Genomic DNA, 12,327 nt, shown 5'->3' on the forward strand with positions numbered 1-12,327 from the left:
AGAGAATGGACTTGAGGACATGGGGTGGAAGGGGAAGCTGGGGCAAAGTGAGAGTAGCATCGACACATATACACTATCGAATGTAAAACAGTTGGCTGGTCGGAAGCTGCAGCATAGCACAGGGAGATGGGCTCGGTGCTTTCCGATGACCTAGAGGGGTGGGATAGGGAGGATGAGAGGGAGGCTCAAGAGGGAGGGGATATTGGGACATATGTATGCATATGGCTGATTCACTTTGGTGTACAACAGAAACTAACATAGTATTGTGAAGCAATTATACTCCAATAAAGATTTTAAAAAAAAAGCTTTATTGTTAGAACGCTAGATCAAATCATCTAGTTTTACAAGAACAAGACTAAACAATTACTTTAAGATGAATGAAATTTTAGCTTTCACTGTATACCTCATGCCTGAGCCACGACGATAAACAGCCATTAAAAGAGAACCAAACATGGCCCTGATAAAAGGAACTGCCTGTGGGGTTGGGTAAAGAGACGTGAGAACTGATCTCAATGAGGTTATCATATTTGGAAGGTGGCACCCCACTTCCCACCTGACTGACATTGTTATTGGTCCCAGGACAATTTCTGGGAGATAAGAATAGCACCTTTTACTTAGGTATGAAGCCAGAATGATATGCCATTCTTATAGACTACAATGAGACTGAACTAGGATCCGTAGAATATTCACAAAGCAGTTTCAACCCAGGGCAACTCCCAAACGTAGGGAAAGTGAAACTGTTGGTGAGCACTACTCACTGATCTTCTGTTCCAAAAAACTTTACAAAGAAGCATTTCTTCCCACGCGGTTTCTTTAAGTCCTTGGGTGGGTTAACAATCTAGGGGATGAAAGGGAAAACAAGGCTTTTTTCCACAGGTATAAGTTGATAAGAAAAAAAATGAAATAAAACAAAAGAAATACATTTTAAAAAACAAAACCAAACACAGGGCCTAGTTTATGTCCAAATCTGTCACTTTTCTACTGAGATATGTGGAAATGTGCAAATATTCTAGGAGTTCCCCACATCTACTATGATCTACAGTGTTCAGCAGATACAATATACTTTTTACTAAAATGACCCTGTTTTAAAAGCAGTTAAAACTAAGGCCAACGTCATTACCCCCTGCAATGTGAGCCTGTCATCACTGAAGAAACATAGAGAATACTCTTAAAAATACTTCTGTGCAGGAAGAGTTGAGACAGGTAACAGCGACAATGAAGAACAACTGAGGCACTGAAAATGCCATATTGCAAAGAGACAGTCTAAAGACATTTCCTGGGCTCCTAGCAAGAATATAAAAACAGAACATTTGGAAAGCTATGAGGGCTCGCCTCATGCAAAATGTGGAATGCCAACTTCTGCAAAGATGCACTGGAGTAGCACATATGGTAAAATGGAAAAAAGATTTAAACTTAGTTGGGACAAAAATACTTTGACTTTTCACTAACCTACATTTAGATTTTTCTTCCTGGAAAATTTATTTGCTTCTCCTTTTGTTAGATTTAAGTGCAAAGCTAAATTCAAGTTAGAATGGATTTTCAGGGTTAAAAGACTTTATCACAAACCACCTCTGACTCAAGAAATAATAACTTACTGCAGATTAAAGGACCTGGTTTATATTATACTGTCGTTTCTAAATAAACTGATACTAAAGAAAAAAAAATTCCGAGTGTTATTTAAATAAGTCCAGTTTAACTCAATGTTAGAAACTGAGGGGGAATACATCTTACATTCTCCCCTTCCTCAAACCCGACTTCAGACGTCTTAGTAGCAAGACACTCACCTTTCCCGGCCAAGGAGGATACCGGCCGAGTTTCCCCCTAGAGAAAACACAGAGAGTCAGCATTTGCCCTGGAAAAGCCAGTCCATCTTCAACTCACTCAACATGCAATTTATTTTCCTAAATCTCCACTTCCACCCTCAAGTGCCAGAACAAAAGCTAGCAACCCGGAGTTCTTAACGTGACTTCCACAGCTGGGCCCAAGAGGCCCAAGTCCCTTAGAAATGCAATGCAAAATTGTAGACTTATGTGCATAAGGTATGGGCATTCTGCTGGTGAGAAGGAACACAGAAAAACAAAACCACCAAGAGTCGTTTGTCTAGAGCCTCTCCGTGACGTGACGGGGGTGGGGGGGCAGTTCGCTCTGTAAACATAGACTTCCCCTTACAAAGTCTGGTTTAATTCACCAGCCCGGCTTTGACAAATGCTTATGGAAGCCCTTCCTCTGGGTCGAGAAACGAGCTACGCAGCTCGAGGGAGGCGGCGACAGTCAGTCTCGGTTCGGGCGGTTGTCTGGGACACAGAAGCAGACCACGAGAGGCACCCAAGAAGGTACTGGTCACTGCCAACCCTTCGGTTGTAAAGAAAAAGTCCCCCTTCCATTTCTTCACAGGGCAGCGCCAGCAGTCCGCTTTCGACACCCCCGGCTGAGCCGCCCGCACAGGTCAGTTCCATCGCAACGCAGGTTTCGACGGGCTTGCCCGGACGAGATGGCCCCGCGGGCTCTCCGGCTCTCCTCCTTTCCCGGGAGCCCCAGCCAGACCCCGAGGCGAGGACCGGGCGTCCCCCGGAGCCGCACGGCACCGGACATTCCCCGCACGGTGGCCGCCGGCGTCCGGGTCCGGAGCGCAGCCCTCCCCGGGCAGCCTCGGAGCTCAGAGCCGGGCCCGCTGCGGCCACCCTCGGGCTCAGTCCCCCGGGGCCAGGCTGCCCCTTCCGCCCGGCTTCGTTCCCAGCGCCGGCACCTGTCTCGCCCTCTCTCCACGACCTGGAGCGCATAGAAAAGCAGCCTCGAGGCGGGCCGTGCACCTCACGGCTAGGGAAGCAGCTCCCCGCGAACCTCGCTTGGCCCTGGCAGCCCGGACTCACCACACCAAATCGCCGAGCCGCAGACTCACAGCCGCCATCTTACCACCCAACCACCGCCGACGCACGGGCCGTCGGGAACATCAGGTCGCCCCGGCGCCGCCCATTGGAGTGAGCCCGGTCACATGACGGGGGCCGGCCGTAACCGGCCACGCCGCTGCTTTGACGTCACCGCGCTCGTCGGGACTTATTGGCCGGTCGAGCAGCACGTGACCCGGGAGCAGCGGTCTCCGCGCGCCGGATCCCGGAGACTCCCGGCTCCTTCCCCCTCCCTCCGGCTTGTGACAACGAAGCGCCGGGGTCTGAGGCGGCGGCGACGGTGCGGCTGGCCAAACGAGCTAGGGAGCTGGCCCTGCGGCCGCCCCGCCCCCGGGCCCTGGCCTCCAGCTCCCTTCCCCTCGGCGCTTCCGTTACGGCCGTTAGTCCCTCGCGGGCTCCGGGGCCGGCCGTGTTGCCGCGCCGGCAGCTGCCCTGACGGACTTCAGCGCGGCCTGGAAGACAGCCTCCGCCCGCGTCCGGGGCCCCGCACCTGGCGGGCTCTGCGTGGTCGCCCCCGGGCGGCGGATAGGTCCTTCGGAGCGCGCTTTCTAAAGGCCGGCGTCCGGAGAGCCGCTCCGAGCCTGCGTCCGCGCCCCAAGTTCTCCAGGGGCGAAGTGCTGCCCGCCCCGAGGTTCCGAGTTGCCTGGCCGGCGTGGAGCCGGCGTCGCTCCGTTTCCTCTTGGGTCGGCGCGGCGGCACGGCCGGCGAAGCTCCCCCCGGGCGCGCGGGGACCCGGCCATGGGCCGCGGCGCGGGCCGGCCGCCCGCCGGGAGGCATGGCTCGGGGGCCGGCCGCTAGCAGCGCCGCAGCCCGGGCTCCCGGGCCGGCATGAGGACGGCCGCGGGGGGACGAGTGCGGCCCGCGGGGCCGTAGCCTGCGTTGCGCCGGTGACAAAGGTGCGTGTGTTTGTCGGGACCGGGCTCTCATGTAAGCCTTGTTGTAGTTTGACACTTTTAGGGAAGTTGGGAGCAGGCTGTTGTGACAGCAGGAAGGCAGATGCTAGGCGTAGTTTCAGTACGTTAAAACTAAACCATTGAATGGGGAACTGTGAACAGCAGTTCAACACAGCGTCTGCCTAAACGTCAACATCCCAGGTAGAAAATAAAAAAATTTAAAGGTCCCAATCCCAGTTCCAGAACCCAAACAGTTAAGTCAGGTGTTGACTTAACTTAGAACCGGACTTTTCTTGAGTCACCGCCTGCTTGAAAAGGTGGCAGGTCCACACGCCTTTCCTATGGGCGTTTTGTTATAGGGAGACTGGTTGTAAGCGGGTTTTTAGCGAACTGGCTTGTCCGCAGTCTGGTTTCTCTTTGGAGTTCAGTTTCCCTGAAGCACCGTCAGCTGTTTTCAGGAACTGTCATTTACTGTTAACTATTTTGTGTTTTTTTAAAGACGAGTTGGTCATTTAAAGCGTATTTAAGTTTCCAGGATATACCTTAATAAAATTCAGCACACTCTCTTAGTTTAGAAATTCTTAATTTTTGAGGAATTGAAGGATACTTGAATGACTTCATAAAATACATGAATCTGAAATCAACTTCACACTGGACCTAGAAACATTTCCGTTAGAGTCAGGAACATGGTAAAGAATATATTGTCTGATATCCTGGCAGTTCTAGCCAATGCAATAAGACATGAAACAAAAATAAAACATAATTTTTCAGAAAGGAGAAGACAAAATTCTCATTTCTGTGAATGATGGGACAGCCTATTTTTAAAAACAAAGTTAAGGGAAAACCATTAAAATAAATAAGAGTTCATTGAACAGACTAATTATAAAATCAGCATACAAAATTCAGTTTTTCTACGTTTCACCAATAATCATTTTGAATATATGATTAAGGGGATATGTAACAACAACAAAAAGTACTATTCCTGGGAATAACCTGAGATGGAAAAGGAGGCTAGTATTTCTTGGATAACATCAGTTGAAGTTTTTTAAGAGGGATGCTTTTGTTTGTAGAATACTGTACTTTTATTTAGAATTAATGGGGACTTCCCTGGTGGCGCAGTGGTTAAGAATCCACCTGCCAATGCAGGGCACATGGGTTCGAGCCCTGGTCCAGGAAGATCCCACATGCTGCGGAGCAGCTAAGCCCGTGTGCCACAACTACTGAGCCTGCACTCTAGAGCCCGTGAGCCACAACTACTGAAGCCTGTATACCGCAACTACTGAAGCCTGCACGCCTAGAGCCCGTGCTCTGCAACAAAGAGAAGCCACCGTAATGAGAAGCCCACGCGCCGCAATGAAGAGTAGCCCCCACTTGCCGCAACTAGAGAAAGCCCGCGCACAGCAACGAAGACCCAACGCAGCCAACAATAAATAAATAAATATTTAGAATTAATGGTCAACTCATTAAAATTGAGTATTTAAATGCTTAGCTTTTTAAAAGACTTTTAAGCTTTGTCGACAGATCTTTTATTTATAAATCTAAGAATGTTTACGTAAAAATAAATGTTTGATTTTTGACAAAGTTTCAATTAAGGCAACAGTTTAATAGATTAAATTTCCGTAAACAATGAGCTCTTTTTTATGAAATTAAATTCCCTTAAACGTTTTACACTGCATTTAAAGCTTTATATGCTTGTTCTCTCAAATACTTCAAAATTCTAAAACAGTGAACTTGTAAACCTAGAAGTTAAATCTTTCCAAGGACTTGACTCTTTTAAGTCTAATAAACGTGTAAATGTAATGTCTTTTAAAAGCACACTTTCAAATTTAGTTATATTCCCTTAAGCATTTCAGATTAAAATTGTAAGTCTAACATCATTCATTAAAATGTCTGATTCTCTTAAATGTTTGAAATGACTTAGTAACAAGCAACAGCAATTATCACGATGACTAAAACTTAAACCAAAATCTAAGTGTTAATATGCTGTAGGTTTGATTTACTTTATTTTCTAGTCTTATTACTGTAATTTCTCAGGCCTGCAAAGTCACTTACACAACCAAGAGATGAATTTTTACCATCTGGGTTGATTGAAGTTACACTATCTAAAATTTGGGCCGAGATAAGGTTACATTTTAAAATTACTGCCTGGTCAAGGGCAGGGACCTAGTTCCCACTTCTAAGATGACCTTTCTGCATCCCATCAGTTAACATGCAGATTCTCTTCTTACAGTGAGAGTTTGCCTGCATTTATGAGTGGGGGACCTTTATGCCTTCACCCTCACCTTCACTTTGCCTGCTTTTATGAGTGGGGGACCTTTATGAAATCCCTTTCAGCTGGGATTTATTTCCACAATCCAGAGAATCACGACTGTTGTGGGGGCCTTGAAAGTTTCTTTTAGGGGAATTTCTTTTGACATCTTAGTGCATGATGGTCTTTTGCATCACCAACCTGTTTTGCTGCCAGTTGCTTTGTTTTCTAATTAGAATTATTTTAACTCTTCATTTTTAGATATTTTACTCCCTTACCTCGTCTTGTAGATCACAATTTTATGGTCATGATAGAAGAAGTGAATATTGCATGTATACAGATACACATGATGTATATGGATATATAAAATATATATAAATCTTCCTGAACTAATTCACATTTATGATTCATTTACATTCAAAATGCAGTGAGCTTTTTGGGGGAACTTATCAAAATGATTTTTAAATTGATCTGAAATAATTAGTAGGCTAGAATAGCAAAGTATTACTTTTAAAAGAATAATAAAAATGAATCTTTAAGTTGTTGAAATATACCATAGAATTTTTCAAATCAGTGCTGTACTGGTTCAGGAATCTAGATACTAGATGGATATAACAGGATGAATTTCAGAAATAGACCTTAAGATATTAAAGACACGTGTAATATATGCCAAATCAGCAGGGAAAAGAGGGATTATTTGGTGATTGATGCTGGGGAGAAACCAGGTTAGGGCCTCACCTCTCACCTTATAGTAAATTCAACTTGGGTTAAAGAGCTCAATGTGAAAAATACATCTATAAAACAAGAATGGGTAAATTCTTCTACAAGAATTACTTGGTTGGAGGAGGACATTCTAGGCATAAAAGAAATGGAAGAAGCCATAAGGGAAAAGAGCCTAGGTTTAACTGCATAAAAAGCTAAAATTTCTTTCATTATACCTCACTCTATGCAAAGTTAAACAGTAAATAGCAAAGCAGGAGAAAGTATGAGAGATATGACAGGCATTACATAGTTATTATTTAGATATCTATAACAAGTCAAAAGCCCTTACAAATCAATAAAAAAGCTGCGATTTTTTCAACATTCCCTTAATGTTGGACACTCAGGTTGCTTCTATCACTTTTCATATACAAACAAGGCTACAATGAATATTCTTATTTATTGGTGTGGTAGAATGTGGGTTTTAAAAGGTAGGACACAAAATTACACATAATGCACACACACACAATATATAGTGTGATTTACATGTTTATATTCTGTAAATCCTTGGAATTCTGGAGTTCACAATATACTTTGATCATTTCCAAGCAACTTTGAAGGTCTTTGGCCTGTGATAATTTGTCACTTTGCTGAGGCCCAAGTTTGGGTGGTGAGAGGCTGGTGTTCAGAAGTGAGCCTAGCCATACTACTTCTGAGACAGCAGTCTTACTTATCCTGGGGTAGGCAGTACTTCTCTGAACTGATGAAAACTGTCATTGTGAAGCATGGCCCTACATGAAAGTAAACTGCTGGTGATGAAAATAAAGAGGTTTTAAGAAAGAGGTTATTCTCAGCCAGGAGTAAAAAAAAATGTATTGGATAAATTAAATGAAAACCAATTTTCTCTAGGATTCTTTGCAATTCTGAGGATTCTTTAAGGCTCTATCAGCATGGGTTCTCTAGTGTCGAGAATCTAGTGAATATGCATAGAAAAAAAAGACTAGAAGGAAGTATGCGAAACAGTGATTATCTCTGAATGATAGGATTTGCGGTGCTTTTCATATCTATATGAAATTTTTTATATTTAAAATAAATAGTATTTAAGAAGAAAAAAGCAGTAAATGATAAGATAAATTTAACAGTGATTCTTCTTGACAGTGAAATTTTTTTTTTAAACTTAAATCGGTGTAACTGAACAAGAAAAATCACCATTTTTATCATCTCGGTTTGACCTGGCTCTTTTTTTCAATGTTAACAGAAGCCATGCAGTGACACCTGGTAAGACTTGTTGGTAGCCATGTCGGAGCCCCACAGGGTCCAGTTCACCTCTCTCCCAGGTTCTTTGAATCCTGCATTTTTGAAGAAATCCCGGAAAGAGGAGGTTGGGGGAGCAGAACAGCATCAGGACTCTGAGCCGGCTGCAGCAGCTGTTCGGATCACACTTACTCTCTTTGAGCCAGATCACAAGCGCTGCCCAGAGTTCTTCTACCCAGAGCTGGTGAAGAACTTGCGAGGGAAGGTGAAAGGACCTCAGCCTGCAGACAAGGTATACCCCAGTGACCCCAGCTCACTCTGCAGATCTAATGCTCTGGGCAGCGTGTGTGGATGGGGCTTCCGGAGGGTGGAAGCAGCACTAGAGAGGCTTTGGGCTCCCCCCCAAAGCAAGCACAAGGTCTGCTGGTTTTTCCTCTGGCAGGAAGGGATAGAATTCTTTCTAGAACCATTTTCCTGATTTATGCTAGAGAAAATGTATGGCACATCCAAGGCTAATTTGAATTATGGCTAACTAATATGAATAAATACCAAATTTTTTCATATCAAGTCTATAAATGTTACATGTAAGTGTGACCAGTCCCTGGCTTTTCCAGTGCTGGAATTTCATGCTGGACATTTCTCTTTTCCAAGGGAATCTCACTGTGCCTAATATGAGGGCAAGCAAAAGACACAGCCTGCTCATCTCTTTTGAAAAGTAATATTCTGGATAGTTTCTTTACCTGGATGGATAGAATCCTATTTTTGTGGGTTTTGTTTTTGTTGGGATTTCTTATCCCCCACTCCCCACTGGAATTGGGCAGCCTTTAGGGCTTTTGAGAATCAGTTTGATTTTTAATTAATTAATTAATTAGTTTATTTATTTATTTTTTTGGGCTGCATTGGGTCTTTGTTGCTGCGCACGGGCTTTCTCTAGTTGCAGCGAGCTGGGGCTACTCTTCGTTGCGGTGTGCGGGCTTCTCATTGCGGTGGCTTCTCTTGTTGCGGAGCACGGGCTCTAGGCGTGTGGACTTCAGTAGCTGAGGCTCTCGGACTCTAGAGTTCAGGCTCAGTAGTTGTGACGCACGGGCTTAGTTGCTCCGCAGCATGTGGGATCTTCCCGGACCAGGGCTTGAGCCCGTGTTCCCTACATTGGCAGACGGATTCCCAACCACTGCACCACCAGGGAAGTCCCAGTTTGATTTCTTAAATGTTTTTTAAACGATCTATTTATGTTCCTGGCAGACTGTTTTACTTTTTTAGTATGGAATGTTTCAAACATGTACAGTGTAGAGAGAATAGTGTAACAAGCCCCCATGTACCCATTACCCAGCTTCAGTTATTACTGATACTTTGGCAATTCGTTTTCATTGTAAAAATTTTTATAAACTTTTTAACTGAATTATGTACATAAGAAAAGTGCACATATGATAAATATACAGTTTGATGGATTTTCACAAACACCCATGTAATCTGCACCTGGATTACAAAATATAACATTTTCCAGGACACTAGAAACCCTCCTTCTGCCCTCCCAAAATACTGCCTCAGCCCTCAAGGGTAACAACTGTTCTGATTTCTAACAGCTGAGATCAGTTTTGCATGTTTTTGTATTTCATATAAATGGAATCATACAATTTGAGTAGGAGCTAGGTCAAGAGCATTTATTTATAAGCACCTACTGTATACCTGTGTGATAGGCTGGCCTCTGAGGGAAAGGTGAGTAGGGTCCTGCATTTGCAGCATTTGGATCTCTAGAGTGGCTCTCAGTGAAATGGGGATTAGGCTAGTACCCGGCTCACAGTGTGTCTGCGGGGTAGGGGGGCGGGGTGTGTGGATGAGATCATGCAGGTGGATGATTTCTAGCAGATTGCCTCAGAGCCAGTGCTCCAGCAGTCTAATCCATGGTTGTGCTGTTTGGGGTGAGTGCCTTTGGTTAGAAGGATTATCCACTTTTCTTTAGTCAGATAAAAATGTGTTTCCTTGGTAAAGATCTGACTGGCTGAATGGAAACCAATTCAGTCTGTGCCAAGGGTCAGCCTGTTGTATGAGGGCCAGTGGTCAGGATGAGAAAAAGTAATTTCATATCCATTCATAAACTCTTTTCCAAAGTAGGAACAGGATTCTCTTCCTTGAGAGGAATACAAAGTAGCAGGGATTGGTTAAGGTATTTATTTACGGGCTCAAACCAAATTAGTAGGTCAACTGAAATTTGAACTCCAGTGCTCTGATTTCACCTTTTTGGGGGTTCAGATGCCCTCCTCAATTGCAGAAAAATGCATGGGGCTTACACAGAGAACTTTGGATACAATTTCAGGGGATTCACTCCTGGCCTTCAGATTCAGAACTCCTGAATTAACATGTCTACTCTGCAGTGTTCAAAGCATAATGTAATCTGACACATTCATGTATTAACTCACTTAGCATGTATATCTTAGAAAGTGAAGGCACTGTGCTACGCTGAGGACTATGTAAACGTGGGGAAGTTGCCGTCCCAACCTTACAGGAACTTTGCGCTCTTGTAGATGTTTTAGGAGAATTACACCAGCGCAGGTAGCAGAAGTCACAATGTGGTAATGGTTTAAGTCTGGTACAAATACAGGCCCCGGAGGGCTTAGACAGAGAGGAGCTTACATTCCAGATGCTGTGTTGAGACAGAGCTGGACCTTCATGCATTCAGGAAATAGTGGATGACTGCTGTTTGCAGGGCATTAAGGAGTATGCATTAAATCCAGCGCTGCTCCAGGTGGGTGGGTTTTCTTAAAATTATTTGAACCACTTAGGTTACATGTGATCATTGTAGAAAAATTAGAAGATACGGACAAGCTGTTTTAAAGACCACCCATTTATGGTATGTACATGTTCTGTAATGTCCCATTGTACGTGTGTGTCCTAAATCATTTAACTGATCCTTTATGGGTAAGTGGAGTTTCAGTAGGCAGAGATGGGAGGGTGAGATGGGAGAATTTTGTTTTCAAACAAGCATCTGATCTTTAGTGTTTTTGGACTCCAAAGTCTTAAATGTATTTGGTACAGGAGTTTTTTATTAAAATTAAGATTCCTTACCATGGAAGCTTAAGGTCCAACTCTGAAAAATTTTCTCAAGAAAAATGTAAGAGTAAGTTTATGGAATATAAATAAACTTTGGAAAACCGCATGAAAGTATCTGGAGGGAGTATTGAGATTGGGAGGGAAGGGAGATTATTGATCCTTCAAGATAGGCTTCCAAGGAAAGGTAATGCCATGAACTTGGGTTTGACTGTTTGTAGCTCTGAGAGAAGTGCAAGTTCATACCACTCTTCTAACCAATAAGGCTGAATAGCTGTCAAGAGCTTGTCCTATGCTCAGTGGGTTCTTAACCTTTTTGAGCCATTGACTACTTTGGAAGTCTGGTGAAGCCTATGGACCCCTTCTTAGAATAATGTTTTTAAATGCATAAAATAATTTTTAGGATTACAAAGGAAATCAGTTATATTGGAACACAGTTCTACATGGGTTGAGCATCCCCTGACTAAAGTCCCTTTGCCATATTTGGAGCCCTATAGGACCTAGTGCTACGTGTGATGGGCGATTGTAGGCATTTAGTCAAGTTCTCTTGAATCTTGTGAATGGAAATTTTACTTTCTTACACAGCTAAGGTAAACACTGATGGGAAGGTAACATGTATTCTACCTTGTCTTTTCTGAAAAACAGTTGTTTTTATTATGCAGTTTATAGGTGTTGAGTCAGTGCAGGCACTAGGAATAGCATTGTGGGAATTTTTTTGTGACTCCTGTTTTTGTGGAATGGTCTCTTTACAGAAGAAAGATCTCTCGGATCCTTTCAATGATGAAGAAAAGGAAAGGCATAAAGTGGAGGCCCTTGCCCGGAAATTTGAAGAAAAATATGTAAGATTTCTCTGTTGGATAACAAAACAACCTTGTTGGGTGGGAGAGGTTTTCAGACATTTCCATATTCCTTTAGTGGTTTATCATCTAATCAACACTGATGTGGAAACAAGTGTAGACCTTGGAGAGAACAGAATGAAGTTATTAAACAAATGCATTACGATAAGAAATGCATACGGCAGGAACTCATGTGTGGAGCTAAACGGATGAATAAATAAGGGGCTTTTACCCTTAGAATTTATCCTGAGAATAACATTTTGGTGCAAAGCATATGAAGCCATTTAGTTCTTTCTTCTGTCTTAGGCCACTCTATGCATTTACAAATCTGTCCTATTTTGAAAGGTCTTCAGGGAATGAGGTTTTGGTGTGTGTGTGTATATGAGACTGTTCCAGTGCTTTATAACCTTTAGTCATTAGCTGATGGGAGTTCAAGGCAACAATTA

The 12,327-nt window shown here is 43.7% G+C and overlaps 2 protein-coding genes across 6 annotated transcripts in view; one reads left to right on the plus strand and one right to left on the minus strand.

Annotated features, from left to right (window-relative positions):
• GLYR1 (glyoxylate reductase 1 homolog) overlaps positions 1–2,956 on the minus strand; it is a 36,304-nt gene extending 33,348 nt beyond the window's left edge. For 2 of the 3 annotated variants that reach the window (XM_061207839.1, XM_061207838.1), the window contains exons 1-3: positions 2,871–2,956; positions 1,785–1,821; positions 759–838 (exon numbers count right to left, since the gene is read on the minus strand). In XM_061207839.1, the coding sequence (XP_061063822.1) occupies positions 759–838; positions 1,785–1,821; positions 2,871–2,908 (155 nt within the window). In that variant the 5' untranslated portion in view covers positions 2,909–2,956. The remainder of the gene's footprint in view (positions 1–758; positions 839–1,784; positions 1,822–2,870) is intronic. The other variant, XM_061207837.1, reaches the window with a different exon arrangement.
• A 714-nt stretch (positions 2,957–3,670) lies between these two features.
• The window catches only part of UBN1 (ubinuclein 1), a 36,289-nt gene continuing 27,632 nt past the window's right edge, over positions 3,671–12,327 (plus strand). For 2 of the 3 annotated variants that reach the window (XM_061208878.1, XM_061208877.1), the window contains exons 1-3: positions 3,671–3,802; positions 8,005–8,292; positions 11,798–11,884. In XM_061208878.1, coding sequence (XP_061064861.1) covers positions 8,044–8,292; positions 11,798–11,884 — 336 coding nt within the window. In that variant the 5' untranslated portion in view covers positions 3,671–3,802; positions 8,005–8,043. Of the gene's footprint in view, positions 3,803–8,004; positions 8,293–11,797; positions 11,885–12,327 lie in introns of those variants that run through there. The other variant, XM_061208879.1, reaches the window with a different exon arrangement.

The sequence above is a fragment of the Eubalaena glacialis genome, chromosome 13, assembly GCF_028564815.1.
Source record: "Eubalaena glacialis isolate mEubGla1 chromosome 13, mEubGla1.1.hap2.+ XY, whole genome shotgun sequence".
Taxonomy (NCBI): Eukaryota; Metazoa; Chordata; class Mammalia; order Artiodactyla; family Balaenidae; genus Eubalaena; species Eubalaena glacialis.